Raw genomic sequence first — 20,544 nt, 5'->3', positions numbered from 1 at the left:
TAGCCCTACGACCTTATCTTGGGATCGGAAGCTGCTAGAGCAGCAGCTTCCACTAACTAGTAATGTATGTGGGTTTAGTTTAGAGAATGGTGTGATTAATTGATATGAAGTAGATTTTCTGTATCGTCATAGTTTAGGTTTAAGAGCCAATTAGCCAATTTACGTTTCACCTAAAGTGGGTACATTATATTGCTCATAACTATACATAAATTTCAATTTGAGGATTCGATATTTAATTTTCAGATACACAGAGAACGTGTTAATATCCTCTTTTAATAATTAAATTGTCGATAAATATACATAACATGTAAGTAATATAAATACTTTCCTGTTGTGGTTTTGTTTTAATAATTATTTTGTTTAAGTGCTAGGTTTAGGACATTACATATTGACGTTATCATACACGCAAAAATGTGTGTGTGACGTCTGACGCCCATACCATTGAAGACTAAAGTAAGACCGACGGGGGGTGAGGTAAACCTCCTACCTCAGCTACTGGTGGGGAGCGAAGACTTGCCGTTCTATACGTGATATTATTCCTTATTCTATGGTCGCGTGTATGTCATGGACTTCATATGATTGATCTAGCATCTGTAGCAACTTATCGTAGACTAGGGGACGAGCGTCTCGAGCGAATAGGAAATCTATATGATTAAAATGACTACTTGGTACAATATAATGTTCCACAGGATTCGATAACTGTTTGTACAGATCAACACCATCACGTACACTTGAAAGCCAGTCATCATGAGCACTAAACAGAGTTATTGGCAATGTTACTTTATAAAGCGGGTATTCTGGGGGTGTTTTAGTTCCATATTCTCTCATATTGCCTTCAGCGCCGTAATCAAATTGCTGAAATCTTCCTTTGTTATTTATTTCTTGAGCATAATGGGCCAAAGTCTTCGTTGACGTACCCGCTGGCACATGCCCCAGTATCATCGGTGCCAGAGTTCGGTTAAAATGTTCTTTATCATGACCACATAGTAAAAACATGGACATTTCGCAGAGAGCTTCTTCAACGTCAGTCACTTTGCAGTAATGCTTTGCCATGTATCTTACTAAGAAGTTTCTGGGCAAAAATTCATTAACTCCAACAAGTTTCATAAAGTATTCCAAATTGTTACCAAACTTGCTCAAAAGTTTAAATGGGCTTTTTATTTGTTTCACATAGGTGATGGGAGCTAAAGCAAACCCAGTTCTCAAGACATTGTTGTACTCTGTTTTAGTTGAGAGCATGGCAAACAGCACAGTAGTCCCCATGGAGAATCCAACGTAATTAATTTCTACGTCGCTACCTTTCTTCTCGATAATGAAGTCGATAACGGCTGGCAAGTCATACTGCGCGACTTCATGAAATGAGAAGTTCCAGAATGCGTAACTGTCAATATTTCTGTGCACGTGTCCTCTTGAATATGTATTGCCTCTAACGTTTGCCATCCAAACGTCATATCCAGCATCAGATAGAAGATACGCGAGACTTTTGTTAGGTCCAGGGATCACCCAGTCGGCTGAACTCCCGAGTATACCATGGTGAAGTAATACAGTCTTTTTAGTGTTTTCATGATTAGGATTCTGACTGGAAAATGGTATTCTGTGTACCGTGAGAAGATATCCGTCTTCCGTCATAATGGTATGTGATTCAGAATGGTAACCGTGTTGTCTGATCAGTTCTGATGTGGTCATATAGTTATCAGTATTTGTGTCTGAGCATTCATAGCTGGTTTTGTTTGGTGCTATGATATCGTATAAGGATGTGGTTGTCTTCTGCGCATCATGTATATAATGCTTGAACTTGTTTTTCACGGCGTTTGTTCCATCGTCTACAAAATTGTATACTCTACTTGATGTTCGGGAAACGAATGATTTTACAGAATTTATCGTGTCATTTGCCGTCCCAATTGTAAAGTCTTTTAAATTTCTTGCTTGTTTCACAACATAATTTTTCGTATCTACTATTTTGTTTGATATTGATTCGTAAACACTTCTCTTCCACTTCGTTGTATGCCGACAATTGGCAAATTGTATTGTTGAAATAAGCACTATTATTAACGGGAGCCTCATCTTATTTCACTTCGCGGTTTCACTTAACACTGAGACATAAGTCGTCGATAAGACGCCTATATTTGTTTTTAGTACTTATCAATAATGAATCATTACGGGCAATGAAGCAAGCTTATTTATAATTACTACGTACGTATGTGTCTTTTTATCTTTGTAGTTAATAACAGACTATCTGACCCGATCATTTTTTTTAACGACTTAGATTTTTTTATTTACTTTTTTGTTATTTTAAATAGTATTCTGCTATTCGGGAGGAGACAAATTCAAAAAAATCAAATATTATATTTTTTTATAACTCCTAGGTATTTACCTTAGATCCAACATATTTATGCTTTATTCATAGGAGACATAAAATTGATACGTTATTCTATTTTTCTTTATATCGATCAACAAAATCCTTATTATAAATAATTATTATTTCAATATTATAATTATTATCTTATTATTATTATACCAATTTACTGTAAATAGCATATCTACAACCTTTGACTTTGTGAATCGTGACTCACAGAAGATATTGACTCAACGTTCCAGAACTTCTAATTAGATGGTAATATTGGATAATCTATGTATTTGTAACATCATTAGAGTACAATATTTGTTGACCTATCAGTGACGTCATCGCTGACATTTCACAGAGTAAAAAAATCTTCCGCATCGAGTGAAATAACAGAATTATAATCACTATTATAGACGAGACCTTCGTTTGTATTTCTTTTTGCCCCCGCAAATTTTTTACCATATTGAAGCCTCCAATGAAGTACTTGACTACATAAATGAAAAGCACTTAGGTCTCTCACCCGGTAATCATTACTTTTATTGTCCAGTCTACTAGTTCTTCTTCTTATCGTGTGGGTTGCGAGGTGGAATACCAACCTCATCAACTCTGGTGTCAGGGTTATTACTGAGCCGCCAAAGGTCCCCCTGACATGGCTCATGTAACGAATACATTAGTATAGTACTACAACGGCTTAATTTCATCTTCATTTCGGACAATCAGGTGATCAGCCTGTAATGTCCTATCCAAACTAGGGATCACAAAGTGATTTTTGTGATATGTCCCCACCGGGATTTGAACCCGGGGCCTCCGGATCGTGAGCCCAACGCTCAACCACTGGACCACAGGGGCCGTTGGTCTATTAGTTTATTCTGTTTTAACGTGATCTATGGTAGATTTTTCTTAAATAGCTTTCACTGTTTAGCCGGACAAATGGGGAACGCTAAATGCAACGAGAAGAAAACACAAACATGAAATTTCATCAGTAAAGTTAAAAAATTGTGTATAATAATAATAAAAAAACTTTTTATTCCACATTAAGGTATATTCTGACGGTGTCCGAACCTACGTCGTTGTCGGCGATGCAAATGTATGAACCTTCGTTTTGTTTCGTTATGTTTGTTAAATGTAGAGCACTGGTGGAATTGCCTCTGGAAAAAAAGAAAAATGCATTTAAAAATATAACATGTTTGTTGTCGTCTTTGGTCTAACAGAAAGCTCGGTGAGGCGTGGGTACTTAGTTCTTCTTGCGATGGTTGTAACTCTCACTACTCCATTGCGATAAAGTCGTGAGCATTTTATTGTGTTATGTGTTTTCGTCGGTTTTGATTATTCCACAAATCCCCATTAGAAATCCCCATCAATGGGGATTAATGAACTTTTTGTTAATAAAAAAAAATAATAAAAAAGTTTATTTAGGTAAAATCTACGACACACATATACATTTACAACATACACTTTTCCCTAATGTCTTTAACGATGGGGATTAGTGAACTTTTTGTCAACTTACTGTGGTCTAGTGGCGAGAGCGGATGGCTCATGATCAGAGATCCTGGGTTCGAACCCATGAGAGGAGACGTCAAACAAATAGTTTTGGTTTCTTTCTTTTTTTTTAATGACTTGATTTCCAGAATAATATAAACTACTTAACATTCAAAATGAATATTCAAAAATTCCGATCCGAACCCTATAATATGTAAATGGTGGTAAAACTGACAATAAAATGCCATATTTTGTTACTTAAAATAGGACAAATGAAATATACAATGATGAGGTGTGATCCAACATTTTGGATTCTTTTATAAAAATACAATTTATTTAAGTACCTGGATAAAACACTAGTTGTAGTATTCGGCGGTTTGAATTCCCATTTCGTAGACGGAACTGGGTTTCCGAATAGGACGTTGCAAGTTAGTGTTACTGTAGAACCCAATTTCGCTGTCACAGTTTTCTTTTCTGGAGTTTTAATGTATGGAGCCACTGAAATAAGAAAAACGAATTACACTCTTCTTCTATCGTGTGTGAGGTTGTGAGGTGAAACCTCATCAACCCTGATGTCAGAGTTACTATTGAGCCGCCAAAGGCCCCTGACATGACTCATATAACGACTACGTACTTACATCAGTAGGTAGTAACCGGGACCAACGGCTTAACGTGCCTTCCGAAGCATGGATCGTCTTACTTCCGGACAATCAGGTGATCAGTCTGTAATGTCCTAACCAAACTAGGGACCACAAAGTAATTTTTGTGATATGTCCCCACCGGGAATCGAACCCAGGACCTCCTGATCGTGAGTCCAACGCTCAACCACTGGACCACGGAGGCCGTTATTACACTCTATTAAGGCAAGAAATATAAAATCACACTCATGTGTGGCTCAGGGTAGGAATCAGGGTGGGAAGAATTGGTAAATAAATAAATCTTTAAAGATGTAGAATTACAAGTCATCGATAACCAGTAGATATTCGCCCTAAGATGGATATGATAAACTACATGATGATTGTACGTTCCTTCAGATCACACCTATTTACCGTTGGGGTAGGCAGAGACCACGGAATTCCACTTACTACGATCCTGACACACCACTTTCGCTTCTTTCACCCTCATCAAAAACTCATCATAATTGATTGATTGTCATAATTATCGTTCAAATAGATATAAGAAGAGACATTATTGTTCATTGAAACGGTCAAAGTTCTGTGATTGATTTCGGAATTGTAGATGTATCATTATATTGTGGTACATTACCTAAAACATTAACTGTAACACTTTTCTCTACTCTGCCCAGGTCATTCTCAGCAATACAATGATAGTTGCCTGAATCCTTCCACAGTGCTTCAAATCTGCAAAGATATTATCATCATCAATCAATACGTATAGAACACATATACATAAAAATCGTCTCCCTAGCATTATCCCGTTTTTCACAGGGTCTTACATAACCTGAAGATTTGACAGCCCGGTTTTTCACAGAAGCGACTGCTCGTCTGACCTTCAAACTCGCGTAGGGGAAACCAGCCCAATACAGGTTAAGTCACATACTTACCTCCGAAAATGCATTTCTCGGGAATATGGGTTTCCTCACGATGTTTTCTTTCACCGCTGAGCACGTGATAATCATTACGGAAACATACGCCCCGAATGCCAGGCAGAGCCACTAGTCAAGACAACTTGCAGCCACTGTCGATACGAAATTCTAAGACGGATATGATGAACCTTTTGAAAACTGGCAAGAAATCAGCCGATCGTTCATAAAAATTGTCTATAATGCTGGAAAGGTCACAATCCCTGGAAAGACAAGCAGCTGAACGTGTTCTATGTTTTCATTCGCCAACATAGTAAGAAAAGATGTTTGTGTTATGTGTGTTGGAGTAATCTTGGGGACTACTGCATGCATATGGATGGATGAGAGAAGAAATAAGAATAAGACAGATGAACTCAAGTCGAGACGCCAGCGCCAGTTAAACCTAAAAAAGTATTGCCTTTACGTTCTACTGCTAGGAACATTCTGAGGAAGTATGCAACATACAGCGGGGTGGTGGACAGCGTTTTCAACGAGCCTTAACAGGGAGTTAAAATGCCAAATTAAAACAATTCACCTAAAATAACAATTTTACTATTTCACTAGCATGTTCTCTGAAATGAGTCCGATTCCCAAAAACAAAAGTGCACTTTACCGGTGTGTGTGGTGATCATCCGTAGTATGCCTGCCGTCAAACATCATGATGACGTCATCTTGAGACATCTCCCAGCGAACTCTTGCTTCTGGCATCGCGTCTACTTCACACTCTATCTCCACCATATCTCCTTCTCTTACTACTAATGTTTCTTCTTTTACTTTTACAACCGGTTCATCTGGAATTAATTCATTTTATTTAAGAGAATTAATGATTATCACTGTAGAACGCCAGTTCGAAACCCGGTACCGGACTTGGATCAATGAGTTATTTTTATTAATTTATCTCAAGTGCAATTTCCACTAACACAGTTGGCTCGATCATTATAGATGGCGATAAACTCGATACCTATCACGTTAGTCTAACAGAAAGCTCAAATAAGATACGGCAAAAGAAAATGCTGGCTAGTTTACGTATATACATATTTTTGTAATAAAATTATGAAAGGAAAAAGAGAAGAAAACATCACTCAAGTATTCGCACACCACATTTGAATTTGGAATTAAGAAATGAAAACTTTTTAAATAAGTACCAATTTACATTCGGTATTTAAAATATTTCTTAATTCCAAAATTCAAATTTTGTGTGCCAAATTAAAACATCTTCTTCATCTTTTATTTCGTTCGCCGCATAATTCTCATTTCCATTCCGGCCTCTTCTGTTTCCTTACTTTTTAAATTAATTATTATTTGTTATTAAACATTTAAATTGTAAATAATAAATTAATTTAAACTCGTGTTTTTATAAATATAAATTTGGAATTTTTAGATTTTTATAATTCAGCATAAAGAGTATTTACAGGAGAAGATTACATGTCCGTTACGTCCATATTTACTAGTTATCGAATTACTCATATTATGCAAATACCCATTATTATTTTGTTATGATTCATTACTTATTTTCATCACTTGCGATAACTGACAATTGTTATTATTACTAATTAATACTTCTATGTTATAAAATACAATGTAATTTAAACGATAGTGACAAACAGGATAAAATAAAGCTGTTGCAAAACCGACAATAATAGAAAATCCTGCATTATTTCGTCACCACGAAACTGCATAATTATGTTTTTCTGTATTTATATAAGTAACAATAATCATTGGGGGGGGGGGGGGGGGGGTTGCTTGTTAACCTTACTGTCACCATAAGGGCCACAATGTAAACCATGTGGCAGTACTTTATAGATAGGGAAGTAATTAAATAAGGCTTAATTTTTACGATATTGGTACGGAAAGCTAAAAATGGGGTCGTACGCTCGTCGTACGTGGTGAATACTTTCATGTAATTATTCAAGATTGCCTTTCCAAACAAATACAACATTCACTTCATTTAATTTTCTTTAACATTCTTCCGGAAACCACTTAAGCTGAAATCCTTAACCGAAGTCCTTAGAAAAGTTTCAGTGCGATCTACACTGAAAAGATTGATAAAACGATTGATGAATGTGGAGGAAGTAAGAGAAGTGTGTCAAGGTCGAAGCAAATGGAATTCCATATGTATAGGTATGTAGGTACTTAAATTACCAAATATGTACTATTGTTACTTACACTGTATTTTTATAACAATATCTCGATAATCCTGACCCACTATGTTGGATGCTTCGCATCTGTATGTTCCTGTGTGTTCGGATTTCACTGAGGGTATTTTGAGTTTTTTGCCTTCGAGATATGCCCCTTCAGTTATGGTATTGAATAGATCAGCATTCTCACTTTGAAATTTCCATGCTATCTCCGGTGTTGGCTTCCCTTCTGTTTTGCTGGAATTGTATTTAAATATTATCTCTAGCATGAGTCTAAAAACACCACATTAAAGCAATTCATCTAAAAATCAATATTGCAACTTAACAAGTGCGCAATGTCAAGAAAATGCCCAATAGCAATTTAGCTTTTTTAGGTAATTGCTTTAATGTGGCTTTTTTACCTCACAGGAACCACTTACCATTCAATTTCAGTCCAATCGCCTGGCTTTAGTATAATTTCAGATTTCTCTATTTCGATCTGTGGTGCTTCTGTAAAATTTGATATACTTAGGCGTAAAAAAAATGTCAATGTAGGTGCAAAATGCAAAAAAATAACTCTTTTCACGAATGAGACACTGTCATACTCCACCTCACTGTTCCAATGCGGATCAGTCTTTGGGAAATTAACGTGCCTTCTAAAACATAAGAACATCGTACTTTTTATGTCACAAAACACGAGGGCTGTTGCTCTATATGACTTATACAATCCACATACAGTATTATTATACAACGAAAACTAAAAGATATACTTAATCCGTGTCACGAAAGAAGGCCCGCGGCCGCGGCGTCATTGTCACAAATTCTGCTTAGAATTATTATGACTCTGAACTAATTGACAACAATTAGTCCTTTTAAAATCCGTCGAGTTATTTCGTGGCGCGGATTCGTATTTTAAATGTAGTTTATCATTCGTCTTCATTATGTTAAAACGCTGTATAAGTTTAAAAGTAGTTTTAAACAGTTTTAAAATTTTCTTACTTAATCCAGATATAGAAACAAGCGCAGTGAAGTTTCTAGTCTCATATTCATTTTTGATCTCACATTTGTATTCTCCAGTGTCGGCTAATGACATATATTTGATTATAAGCACATGATCTTCTTGCCTGATTTCGATATTGTCAAACTTATCTCCATATACAACAGTATCATTGTGGTACCAAGTAGTTGTGGCATCAGGATATACGTCTGCTTCACAATACAATTTTCCTTCACTTGCGTATTCTATAGTTTCATCTGAAATTTTATTCACAAAAAATTTATGACAAAAATAATAAGAAATATGTTTCGTCATTATTTATTTTAATAACTGTAATGTTGGAATTTCACTTATATTTCATTCATTTCATTTCAGCCAATGAGGTTCATCATCATCATCACCAGCCTATTAACGTCCTCACTGCTGGGGCACGGGTTTTCCCTATGGATGGATAGGGAGATCGGGCCTTAAACCACCACGCGGGCCCAGTGCGGATTGATGGTTATTAACGACTGCTAAAGAAGGGGACGTCGGGTCTTATAAGGAAGTCAAAGAATTGGTCCTTGATAGACAAGAATGTAGAATGCAACATCGACAAGTCCGTGGCTTGTAAATTAATGATGATAATTAAGAGTAAGGAAGAACATAGATATGGTACTGGCAATACGTCTCACCACCTATCACGTTGGTCTAACAGAAAACTCGGTGAAGTGTGGGTACTTAATTCATCATGTACCTGTGACTATCCCAATTGGGATATAGTCGTGAGCTTATGTTGTTATTGTAGATATACTAACCTGCAGGCGTTTGTTTAACATCAAAACTAAAGGGCTTATTTACAAATAATTCCAAACTTTTCTGATCTTCAGCTTCCGCATTCTTAGCTTTGCAGTAAATGGTCATATTTTTACTGAAATTGTCAATAGTGAGGTAACTTAGATGTATTGATGGTATTTCTAGCAAAACGTCCTGAAAACAAAACAGTGCATAGGTTTGCAGAGGCTCAAAAACACAACCTTGCCAACGTCGTTATGAGAGTCGCTGGTCTCGGGTAATAAGTATGATGTATATTTACAAATAATGTTTTATCTAGTGTTTTATGCTTGCCATAATTATTGCTTTAATAATTAATATGAAAAAGAATAATATGAAAGAGAAGAAGGGGAAGACCAAGAAGAGCTTACATGGAAAAGATTAAAGAAAAGATTAACGTCGTATCTTATAGGGAAGTCAAGGAATTCGCCTTTGATAGACTGGAATGGAAAATGCCACACCGACAAGAGCGTGGCTCTTAAATTGATGATGATGAATTAATATGACGTTCATTTATTACATTGTCAAAATTGGAGACGTCCTTAGAAAAGTTTCAGTACGATCTACTCTGAACCAGGGTGCGTGTATGAAACGTTTGATGAATGAGGAGGAAGCAAGATAAGTGTGTTAGGATCGAAGCAAATTAGAATTCCAGAGTCTCTGCTGCCCGCAGTGGAAAAAAGGCGTTAGTTTATGATCACTTATCGCGTAGCCAATAGAATGAGCTAATTTATCACATATGCAAGCTGTATACGGGCTGATATCGTCATCATCATCAGCCCATTAACGTCCCCACTGCTGGAGCACGGGCCTTCCCTATGGATGGATAGGGGCTGATATAAATAATAACAATAAAAAACATACTTCAGCAGAGAGCGCGGTGTTGTTGTCATCTTCCCAGGTTATGGCTGGTTTGGGGTAGCCAATAACTTTGCATACAATCGTTATACTTTGGTTGAATTCCACCACTGTATTATCTGGAGGCATTATTTCAACTGTTGGTGAAATCCAACGAGTGTCTTTGGCTGCAGAAAATAAAAATATTGTTTCTTTTAATATATTTACCTTTTTGACGCAAATGGCATTAACATTTTGGGCGAAAAAATGGGTAGCGCTGAGGCCTCTCACCCGGACATATTTCGCATCATACAGTTTTATTGTAACTCACCAGATTTTTGCGTTTCTAATATTTTAGTAGATCCTCTTATGTCTTGGCTTTTAGTGGGATCTTCTCCTGTGACCTGATGACAATTTACAGAAAGACATGATTCAAGAGAGAGAAAGAGAGGATGATAAGACGTGTGGTAAGAGAGAGATGTGATGTAAAAGATGATGTAGTGACTAATGTAGTGTGATTTTCTTCCACTGGGTTCGGTCCTGTGCCATATGTACAGCTCTTTACTAAGACAAAGGGATGTTAAGTTGGATTGGACATGTAAAACTGATGAACGATAATAGAATTACGAAAGCGGTATATAAAGCGAAGGTTGTTGCTAGGGCTGGCAGAGGAAGACTTAAAAGGACGTACACATACTGCTTGGAATCATAAGAAGCTTATCGCAATCTGCTTCTTTTTTATAGCAAATGTAATTGTTACTGGCAATAAATTTATTTTATTCTTATTCTTATTCTTTTTTACGTCCAGTTCAGAAGACTGTTCTTGTATCCCCGGAAGGGTAGGCAGGGATGTATATAAAGCCACTCGTTGCCAGCTATATTTAAGGCCCATGTAATATATCCGGTTATATCCGGTTGATTGAGGGGAGGCCTGTGCCCAGCAGTGGGACGTTTATAGGCTGTTTATGTTATGTTATGTATGTAATATAGGTTGAGCCTATGCCATTAAGTCGAATTCAGTGGTTTAGAACCCGAGCCGGGGTTCGAACCCGTGACCTATTATCTTACGCGTTCTCCGAACAAGAATATTCACAGTTTAGAAAAAGAATATTCTTTTCTTTAGATATCTTGAGTAAATAGGGTTTAACTTACAGAAATTCTGAATAAAGTTTCTGGTTCAAAAAACGCGCTTGTAGTATACAATTGTTTCCCATCTTCATTTTGGTCCAGGATGAGTTGTGTTTTATCATTTGTGTTGATTTTTGTGAGCTCCACTGATTTCAGTTTCACCGTAGAGCTTTCTGGTAGTACAATTAGCATGTAATTCGTCCAACCTGCAGATTAAAAGAAGAATTACTTGGATTAGTTAGTAAGAGTGTGGTCACACTATGCGTTGTGGGTTCGCTGCGATGACGGAGCAGTGACGTTCCGTATTGTATACATGAATCACGATAACTAGTTACGAAATGCGTTGCGACGATGTTGGATACAGCAAGGAAGACAGTTCTCTGGGACGACGAAACGGAACAGCAACTCCCGTGTGACCTTTTATATAAAAGAATAACATTACTATGCTGGCCGCAAGGTGGATCTTCTGAAAGTCACGGAAGAACGCTGGATGCGGGTAGCAGAGGATTGCTATTGTGGCGAGCCTTGGGAGAGGCCTATGTCCAGCAGTGGACGATTTCCGACTGATGATGATGATTATGCTGGCACGTCTTGTGCTGTCTGCACGTCAACGAGCTACCGCAGAAGCAACATTGCCCAACATCCTTTGACCAGAAGTCCTTTGGCATAAAGCCCAGCTTGCTCATCGACACCACAAAATATCTAAAATTATCATTGTGGCGTAACTTTAGCGGTTGCATTCTGAAGAGGAAGTTGGTCTTCGTTGTGAGGTGCCTACTCTAATAAATACTTTAACTTGTGTTAAGTGTTAAGTTCTAAGTATTGCTTGTCCTCTGACTCGTATGCTAGGTAAACCTGTGTTATTATGAGAGTCAGTGACGTCTTGTACTCGAGGGATGTAGACAATGTAGTGTAGACGCGACACGAGGTTTTGATATGACATATCCGGCGACATATGTCGCGGTAGCTTTTCGCCCTTAGCTGATACAAAGAAAGCTTTGTACCTGGCATTGGTTTCGAGCTGGTTTCCTTTAAGTTCTTGGTCATCCTCGTCGAGAAACCACACTGGAAGGGGAACTCGTTACGCCTGTAGATTGTCACTGCTGTAAGCGTTCGGCACCTTATGAGAGCCCTGTACTCTTCGGTTTGGAGGTTCGTCAAACGAACTACCTGGTAATGCATATTGTAATTATTAGACATTAAAGGAGATCATCGGCTTTCCATGCTTCGCCCGGCCCAAATGTGAAAGTGCTGGCCGGAAGAAAAAATATGTTGAATAAGCGCTCAGATGGATAAGGTTTAACGGAATATAGCAAACATATTTTTTGTCCGGAACTTTCAATCCTGGGCCGAAATCCGATGATCTCCTTTTATCAATTCAAATTCCAATTCAAAAATATTTTTATTCAATAGGTAACATAGTTAGACTTTGAATCATCAATTTTTATTTACTTAACGAACTTCTCATCATGCAGCTTCTCACAACCTGTATAGCCGGGGAAAAGAAACTGCAAGAAAAACCTCGGCACAGGGCCCTAGACAATGAAATCAAAATAAATTCTATGCAACATCATCATGAAAGTCAACATTCCATTTAACCCTACAATATTAAGTATATAAACTACCATTTCGGGATGAAAAAAGTTTAAATAACATAGACTGTTTCACATGATACCAAGACCAAAACTGGTTGTAAATTACCTATCTCATAAACAACACTATTTGAAAGCATGTCAGAGAATTTTTATCTTGTTTCATGCTTTTTTGGCCTTTATTCCCGGTATTTCCCGGTGGGGAAATATCACAAAAATTACTTTGTAATCCCTAGATGGTTAGGGCATTACGGGTTGATCATCTGATTGTTCGAGAGTATTTATTTATTTATTTATTTATCTAATAATTACAACTATAAGTTACCATACAGGCATATGCCCAAGGCGGTAACTTAGACACATACATTAATATAAACTTAAATTATTATTTCAATATTTACAATATTATACTTATATACCTAGATACTAAACTTATCAAATATGTTACCTATTATCACATACAATTTTAATTATAGCCTCTGCGAACTTCGCCAATGAACAATTGAACAGGTCTATTTCCTTGGCAACCTCATTTAATATATTTAGAGCGGTGGTAACGGGATCTTGCCTCATTATATTAGTGCGACTCTTGGGTATATAAAAAATTTGGTTCCGCGGACCATGCCTCAACCGTAGATTTGGGACTTGCAGCCCGATAGCTTGTAGGATCGCAGGGTTATGCAGGACCCCTCGAAATACCTTAAAAATATACGTAGTTAATGCTACTTTCCTTCTAACCTCCAGCTTGTAATATCCTCCCATCCCAAGTAAGAAAAGGGTAGGATACATTAAAGGATAATACGGGAAGACTCCATATTGCCTAAAGTATATGTGCCTCAGAAATTTATTTTGGATCCTTTCTAGCATAAGATTATACTTTAATTCATGTGGATTCCACACTAATGAGCAACTCTCCATTTGACTCCTAACTAAGGCATTGTATAATGTTTTCAAAACCACAACATTTTTAAAATCTTTTGTCTGGCGCAAGATAAACCCTAAGTTTCTGTATGACCTTTTACATATTTTCGTAATATGATCTCGAAATGTAAGATCATGCGATATCTGTACCCCAAGGTCACGGACTGTCGTCACTCTCGGTAAATCCACTCCATCGATTTTATAATCATAAGAGACTTGATGCTGCGCGCGTGTGTAAGACATCAAACTACACTTTGAATTATTAAAAAGCAGTTTGTTGTTCTGACTCCATTGAACTACTCTATCTATATCTTTCTGTAGATGTTCGCAATCTTCAATGTTGTTGATCTCCAGAAATAATTTAAGATCGTCCGCAAATAACAAGCATCTTGATTTCTCTACCACGTTAGGTAAGTCATTAATCATAATGATAAACTCTAATGGGCCCAAATTACTTCCCTGACTTACCCCTGACGCTGTTTGATACATCTCCGAAGTATAACCACTAAAGTCTACATATTGCCTACGGTCTGAAAGATAGCTCGTGAAAAAGTTAAGCAAAGCTGTAGTAAATCCGGCCTTGGCTAATTTTGCCAATAGGATGTCGTTATCAACAATATCGAAGGCCTTCCGAAAATCAAAATAAGCCACGTCCACCTGTCCTCCAACCCTCGCGTCCATTGCTGGGGCGGTATACTGCATAAAGCACATTAGGTTTGAATGGGTTCCTCTTCCCGGACGAAATCCGTGTTGACAGTCGGATAGAAGCGGTTGAATTTGTGTGAATATATTTTTATACAAAATCGACTCAAACACTTTTGCAATCGTGGAAAGTACTGCAATGGGCCTATATCCCGACACGTCGGTACCAGGACCACCCTTTGGTACAGGAGTCACTCTAGTAACTTTCCACTGTTCAGGATATGTAGCGTTGCCTATGCATAGATTAAATATATGCAGTAATGGCTGAGCTAAAGCCTCCGAACAATCCTTTACTATGTAAGGCGGTATTCCATCTGGGCCGGCTGACCTCTTGGGCTTCAGTCGCTGCAGAGCCTCCTGTACTTGGCGAAGGTTTAGTCGCGGCACATGAACACGCTCCAGTAAGATGATCCGTGCTTCGGAAGGCACGTTAAACCGTTGGTCCCGGTTACTAATTACAGATGTAAGTAAGTAGTCGTTACATGAGTCATGTTAGGGGCTTTTGGCGCCTCAATAGTAACCCTGACACCAGGGTTGATGAGGTTGGTAATCCACCTCACAACTCGAGAGAAGAAGGGAGCTTTATCTGTAAGCGGGTTTTGGTTTTTAAACTTTTTTGTGTAAGTATTTATATTTACTTTTTGCTTCGCCGCATTCGGGATAAAATACTTACAAGTGAATGTCGAGTATCGATAATTTTCTCAACTTCAGGGCTATGCCCACTTCTGTTGTAGATGCGTAGCTGAGGGTTGTCTCCGTATATAGCTAGTATGAAACCTGTGGTAGAGGAGTCGATTGGAATCTGAAATAAAAATCCCCATCTTAATAAGTGTCCCCATCGGGAATCAAACCCATACCTCCAGAACGTGAGCCTAATGCTTTGACCACTAGACCACGGAGGCTGTTGTTGTGTACCTACTTTAGTACCTAGTAACCTGAAGATTTAACAGAAGAGTCTGACCTTCCAACCCGCGAAGGGAAAATCAACCCAATACTGCTTAGGTCACACACCTCCCGAGCCATTTCTCGGGTATATGGGTTCCCCGACGCTTTCCTTCACCGCTGACCATGTTATTTACTCCACTATATAGGTACTTATATAAAAAAGTGGATAGACTGTGTCATGCGTATGAGATAACTTGATAACACTTACCATAAGTTCCTTATAATTTGTAAAAGTTTCCATCGTGGTTATCTCCGTCCATTCCGTTAGCATAATTTCTTTCATGAAGTAAAAGGCCTGCGAGAAAAGAAGAACAATATTGAACACTTTCAAGATAATGTCATCTACATACAGGTGATAACCGGATCACAGGTACGTAGTATTATTCCTTATTCTGTGACAATCATTGATTTACCACTACCGTAGATACAAAAACACAGCGCAGCGATACAGCGCTTGATACAGAAATGCGGCGAAAACTTGGCGTTTGTTTTTTTTTAATTGGTTCTCCAACAATGAGTACAATAAACATTACAAAAACAATATACAAAATGGTGCTAATTCCTGTAAATACAGTCTAATTTTATTTTAAGTTATATCTGTCATTTTCTTATCCGCCGAAAAGGAAAGGGACGGGTAATCGACAAGCATAAAATTTATGGAACACACGTCAATTTTAAGCACAAATCTAAACCAACCGTCTAAAAATTTTACATCCGTCAATAACCCGACAAAGTTAAGTAGACAGCACGTCAAACGGAATGCATACCAGCGACGTACCTTTTGATTCGCCCGGGTTATTCATTCATTTACTCATTCTTCCTAAAATTAAGAGCTGTGAATCATCCGTCCCTTTCCTTTTCGACGGATATGAAAATGACGGATATAACCTAAAATAAAATTAGGCGGTGTCTGCAGGAATCGGGGCCAATATATGCTTAAATACAGTTGCCTCATTACTTAGAGGAGAACACTGCATGCACAAAATGTAACAATGTTTAGCTATACATTCGTATACAGGCTTTATATTATTATACATTCAATAAAATCTTATCAAATTAAGAAAGTGCGCATCGTCGTATTACGTATTAGCGCGTGGTGCTTCGTAACGTGGTCGGCTTATACTGCGATCCGGATTGACCGGGAGTACTTGTTTTAGTGTATTTTAAACTAAAATAATAATTTTGATGCGTTTTATTAAAATTTATGTTGCATATCCCCTCCAGTTGATTGAAGTGAGGCCTGTGCCCAACAGTGGGACGCATATAGGCTGTTTATGTTATGTCTTACCCGTCTCAATTCTGCAGGTTCAAGTCGATAGACTCCACCAGAGCAGGCCCTTGCGATTTGGAAGTAAACTTCGAGGCTTCCACCCTGAGTTTCTGGCACGCATCTACCACTCAGGAATATAATCACCTGTAAATATTAAATTCCATTTACAACATCATCTCCCTAGATATCACATTTGTCAGTGAATTGGAGATGTCCTTAAAAAAAAATTAATACGCTAAAATCTGAAACGGCGTGCGCGTATGAAACGATCATCGTTGAAAGTGGAAAAGTGGAGGAAGCAAGAAAAGAGTGTCAGGACCGAAGCAAATGAAGTCTCTGCTTACCCCGAAGAGAAATAGGCATGAGTTTATGTGTGTATATTAACTTTAAATCATAGGTTCTTAACATTCACTTTGAATATCAATGCATACAATACGCCATAAGAAAACAAAATATACTTTAATGCAACGTACAGTAAATACAAAAATACAAAGCAGAAGGGAAATAGAAATACTACAAAAGGCGGCCTTATTGCTAAGTAGCCATCTCTTCCACACAACATACCTGACTAGACGTATTTCTGCACAAGTTCCTTATATCCTCGAGTTTGCTATTGTCTTTAGCGTAGGCGTCAGTGAATACAAATACGGTAGAACCCGCATTGCTGACTTCAAGTGCTTTCTGTATACCAGCCAATGAGTCTTCTGGACAATCATGTCCTCCACTCACTGTCAGCCTGTTCAAGGATGCGACTAATTCTTCAGCATTCGAAGAAATAATAGGTGGTCCGACTTCTAAAAGCAATCAGAAATAAATATAATTTATAAACAATCTATTTCGATGTCTTACTGCCGGGCACAGGCCTCCCCGCAGTCAACCGGAGGATGATATCATATGACGGATCATAGTGCGCCACTGCTGCAAATGAGGAATTAAAAAGTCTCTACAACCCCGTTATTGACCGGGCTAATCCTAAACCTCGTGTAAATCAGAAAATTCCACTTGATATTAACTCAGAAAAATGAGCTGAATCATCCCTCTCAGTATTGGTTACGATGTCACTTATCCTGTATGGCTATTTGTGTGTACAAGTAGATAGGATGTTAGTGACATCGTAACAAATACTGAGGGGGATGATTCAGACCATGATTCTGAGTTGATATCAAATGGATTTTCCTGTCGGAAAATTAATGAAAATTTTAGTGTTTTATAAATTAATTGCGATTCGCCCCGGCTTCGCTCGAGTGCAATGCTGAGAAAAAAATGAAATTATTTACGACATCATATTAAAAACCTCAATAATAACAGTATTTCTCCGCTATTTAATAGATGTTATTATACATATAAACCTTCTTCTTGAACCTTCTTCACTCTGTCTATTATCTTTATTTATTTTAAAAAAACCGCATCAAAATCCGTTTCGTAGTTTTAAAGATTTAAGCGTACATAGGGATATAGGGGCAGAAAAACCGACTTTGTTTTATACTATGTAGTGATTTTCTGTTCCATACTTTTGCGACGGAAAATTCCACTTGATATCAACTCTGAGTCATCCTTCAAAGTTTTTGTTACGATGTCACTAACGCCCTGTATATGTTAACTTACCTGGATCGTTAAAAGGCACTAACACATAGTTCTCCACATCAGTAGATTTTAAAACATTCACAACTGTTCCAATATTCCTTTTTATAATGTCGATTTCTTCTTGCATGGACAGTGTCGTGTCGAGCAAGATTGTGAAACTTTTCTTCCCCAAACATATTGCCAAATGAAGAAAAATTACAAATAATTTTACGTTCAAATGCATCTTCGATTAAGTTCATGAGATGTAAGCGAAACGACTATCTTGTGCTTATAATTACTATGTTTGCTATCTTATAATATGTTTAGGTTGTCTACAACATTGTTGTGTCATTAAGGCGTAGTAATTTTCGCAAGAAACCACGTTCTGACTTGCGTGATAAGTTTATTGCGCGCGCATGCCATAAAATGTGCAGTCACTATTGCCTGCCTTTACCGCCGGCGTGGTTGACGATTTCCCTCATTCAGCGCTTCTTCTTTTTCTTCTTATCATGTGGGTTGTGAAGTGGAATACCAGTCTCATCAATCCTGGTGTCAGGGTTATGATTGAGCCGCCAAAGGCCCCTGACATGGCTCATGTAACGATTACTCACTTACATCAGTAAATAGTAACCGGGACCAACGGCTTAACGTGCCTTTCGAAGCACGGGTCATCTTACTTTCGGACAATCAGGTGATCAGCCTGTAATGTCCTAACCAAGCCAGGGACCACAAAGTGATTTTTGTGATATGTCCCCGCCGGGATTTAAACCCGGGGCCTCCAGATCGCGAGTCCAACTCGCAGTTCTCATAATTTAAGGCAACCTAGTAGTCGCCTTAAATTATGAGAATCGCGTAGTTAAGAGCCTTTTCAAAAAAAATCACATTCTGATTAGATTTCCCTTCACTATGACTGATCACCAGATTGTCCGAAAGTAAGATGATCTCAGGATGATCCCCGATCAGCATGCAATGTCATAACCATAAGGCTTACAAAATGACTTTTGTCAGCCCTACCGGGATTTGAACGCAGACCCTGCGGATCGTGAGCCCAACGCACAACCACTGGGCCACAGACGCCGCTTACTTGGTTTGTACAATAAATAATCTAAAAAGTATATTGTGAATTAACTTCATGTTATTCTTAGCCTTAAATAGAGCTAATAAGTTGCAATCATATTCTATGATAACCTTTCACTCAGCGCAGCGCATGGCAGTCGTCGACCGTACCTAATCTAATCAAATAAAGAAATCATTATTCATAAATTCTTCTTTTTGTGTCGATGGCAAACTAAATAGTATCGGCCCAAATCTGCAGCGCTTATCAGATCCTCCTGCGTGCAGGTGTTCGGGCACGCAGGACACGATGTACGTAAGATGTTCCATCGTTTGGGGAACAGTGCCGCACTTGCACTTTAAGTCCGAGCCATCCGAGAAACCCCACCTGGACAAATTGTTCTTACTTCCGCCCACCTGAATCCGAAGTCTATTTAGAGACTTCCAGGTAAGCCAAGGCAAATCAAGACCGGAACAAAAGGTTTTGGGAGGTGTACCCGTTCCTGCCTGATCCTGCATCCTGCATAAATTGACTTACAAAGATTACGAGACGGATAATCAGGACCTTACCTGCGCTGTACAGATTTTTCTTCGTTTAACAGATTATGCATCTTTTGTCTTTGTTTTTGGGTATAAATGATGAGCCTTTTTATTACTTCATGTAGCATGACCATGATTCTGAGTTGATATTATGCGGAAATTCCTGTCTTTTTAAAATTATTTTCAGTTCCAAACTTTTGCGACCCAAAATTCTATATGACATTAACTCAGAATCATGGTCAGAATTATCCCTCAAAGTTTTCGTAATGATGTCACTAACATCCTGTAGGTACTATGTCTATCTCATTAGGTATAACAAGAGTGAGTAGAACTCATCATTTATTTAGTGACATGTGATCGCATCGTATCTATATACTACTGCACTGATGCAATGGGGGAAACCCCTGATTAAGTAAACAATATTTTTTATTATTACCTACTAATAACAGTTTTATATAAGTATGTTTTTGTAGGCCATATCATTATTTGATTAAATTCTGGCACACCGGACATTGCATACAAACAACCTCGTTTTACACGGACACTACACATTGATATTATCCTACACGCGCAAGCGCATCTGTGTGTGTGACGTCTGACGTCATCCGATTGAAGACTAAAAAAGTAAGACCGAGGGGGTGAGGTAAACCTAGCTCAGACA

The 20,544-nt window shown here is 38.0% G+C and overlaps 2 protein-coding genes across 4 annotated transcripts in view; both read right to left on the bottom strand.

Annotated features, from left to right (window-relative positions):
- The window catches only part of LOC126375497 (gastric triacylglycerol lipase-like), a 294,161-nt gene extending 292,032 nt beyond the window's left edge, over positions 1 to 2,129 (bottom strand). For all 3 annotated transcript variants that reach the window (XM_050022457.1, XM_050022456.1, XM_050022455.1), the window contains exon 1: positions 171 to 2,129. In XM_050022457.1, the coding sequence (XP_049878414.1) occupies positions 541 to 2,064 (1,524 nt within the window). In that variant the 5' untranslated portion in view covers positions 2,065 to 2,129 and the 3' untranslated portion in view covers positions 171 to 540. The remainder of the gene's footprint in view (positions 1 to 170) is intronic.
- A 1,230-nt stretch (positions 2,130 to 3,359) lies between these two features.
- On the bottom strand, positions 3,360 to 18,598 carry LOC126375455 (hemicentin-1-like). Its single transcript, XM_050022381.1, has 17 exons — positions 18,333 to 18,598; positions 17,292 to 17,521; positions 16,746 to 16,871; positions 15,666 to 15,752; positions 15,186 to 15,314; positions 12,302 to 12,467; positions 11,322 to 11,503; positions 10,501 to 10,573; positions 10,197 to 10,357; positions 9,317 to 9,488; positions 8,522 to 8,776; positions 7,963 to 8,032; positions 7,572 to 7,780; positions 6,019 to 6,196; positions 5,090 to 5,184; positions 4,168 to 4,321; positions 3,360 to 3,492 (listed from the first exon to the last, which is right to left on the bottom strand). The coding sequence occupies exons 1-17, from the start codon at positions 18,532 to 18,534 to the stop codon at positions 3,369 to 3,371; spliced, it is 2,613 nt and encodes an 870-aa protein (XP_049878338.1). The 5' UTR covers positions 18,535 to 18,598; the 3' UTR covers positions 3,360 to 3,368.
- Positions 18,599 to 20,544: the final 1,946 nt, after the last annotated feature.

Source organism: Pectinophora gossypiella, chromosome 19 (assembly GCF_024362695.1).
Source record: "Pectinophora gossypiella chromosome 19, ilPecGoss1.1, whole genome shotgun sequence".
Taxonomy (NCBI): domain Eukaryota; kingdom Metazoa; phylum Arthropoda; class Insecta; order Lepidoptera; family Gelechiidae; genus Pectinophora; species Pectinophora gossypiella.
The sequence above is the reverse complement of the archived record's forward strand: the minus strand, read 5'-3'. Positions and strand labels throughout refer to the sequence as shown.

Excerpts from the sequence above, each read along its gene's own strand:
- LOC126375455 (XM_050022381.1), bottom strand. The coding sequence starts at position 18,534 with ATGCATTTGAACGTAAAATTATTTGTAATTTTTCTTCATTTGGCAATA. Across the intron at positions 17,522-18,332 it reads AGTGCCTTTTAACGATCCAG|AAGTCGGACCACCTATTATT; the intron begins GTAAGTTAACAT and ends GATTGCTTTTAG. Across the intron at positions 4,322-5,089 it reads TGTTACAGTTAATGTTTTAG|TGGCTCCATACATTAAAACT; the intron begins GTAATGTACCAC and ends TTCTTATTTCAG.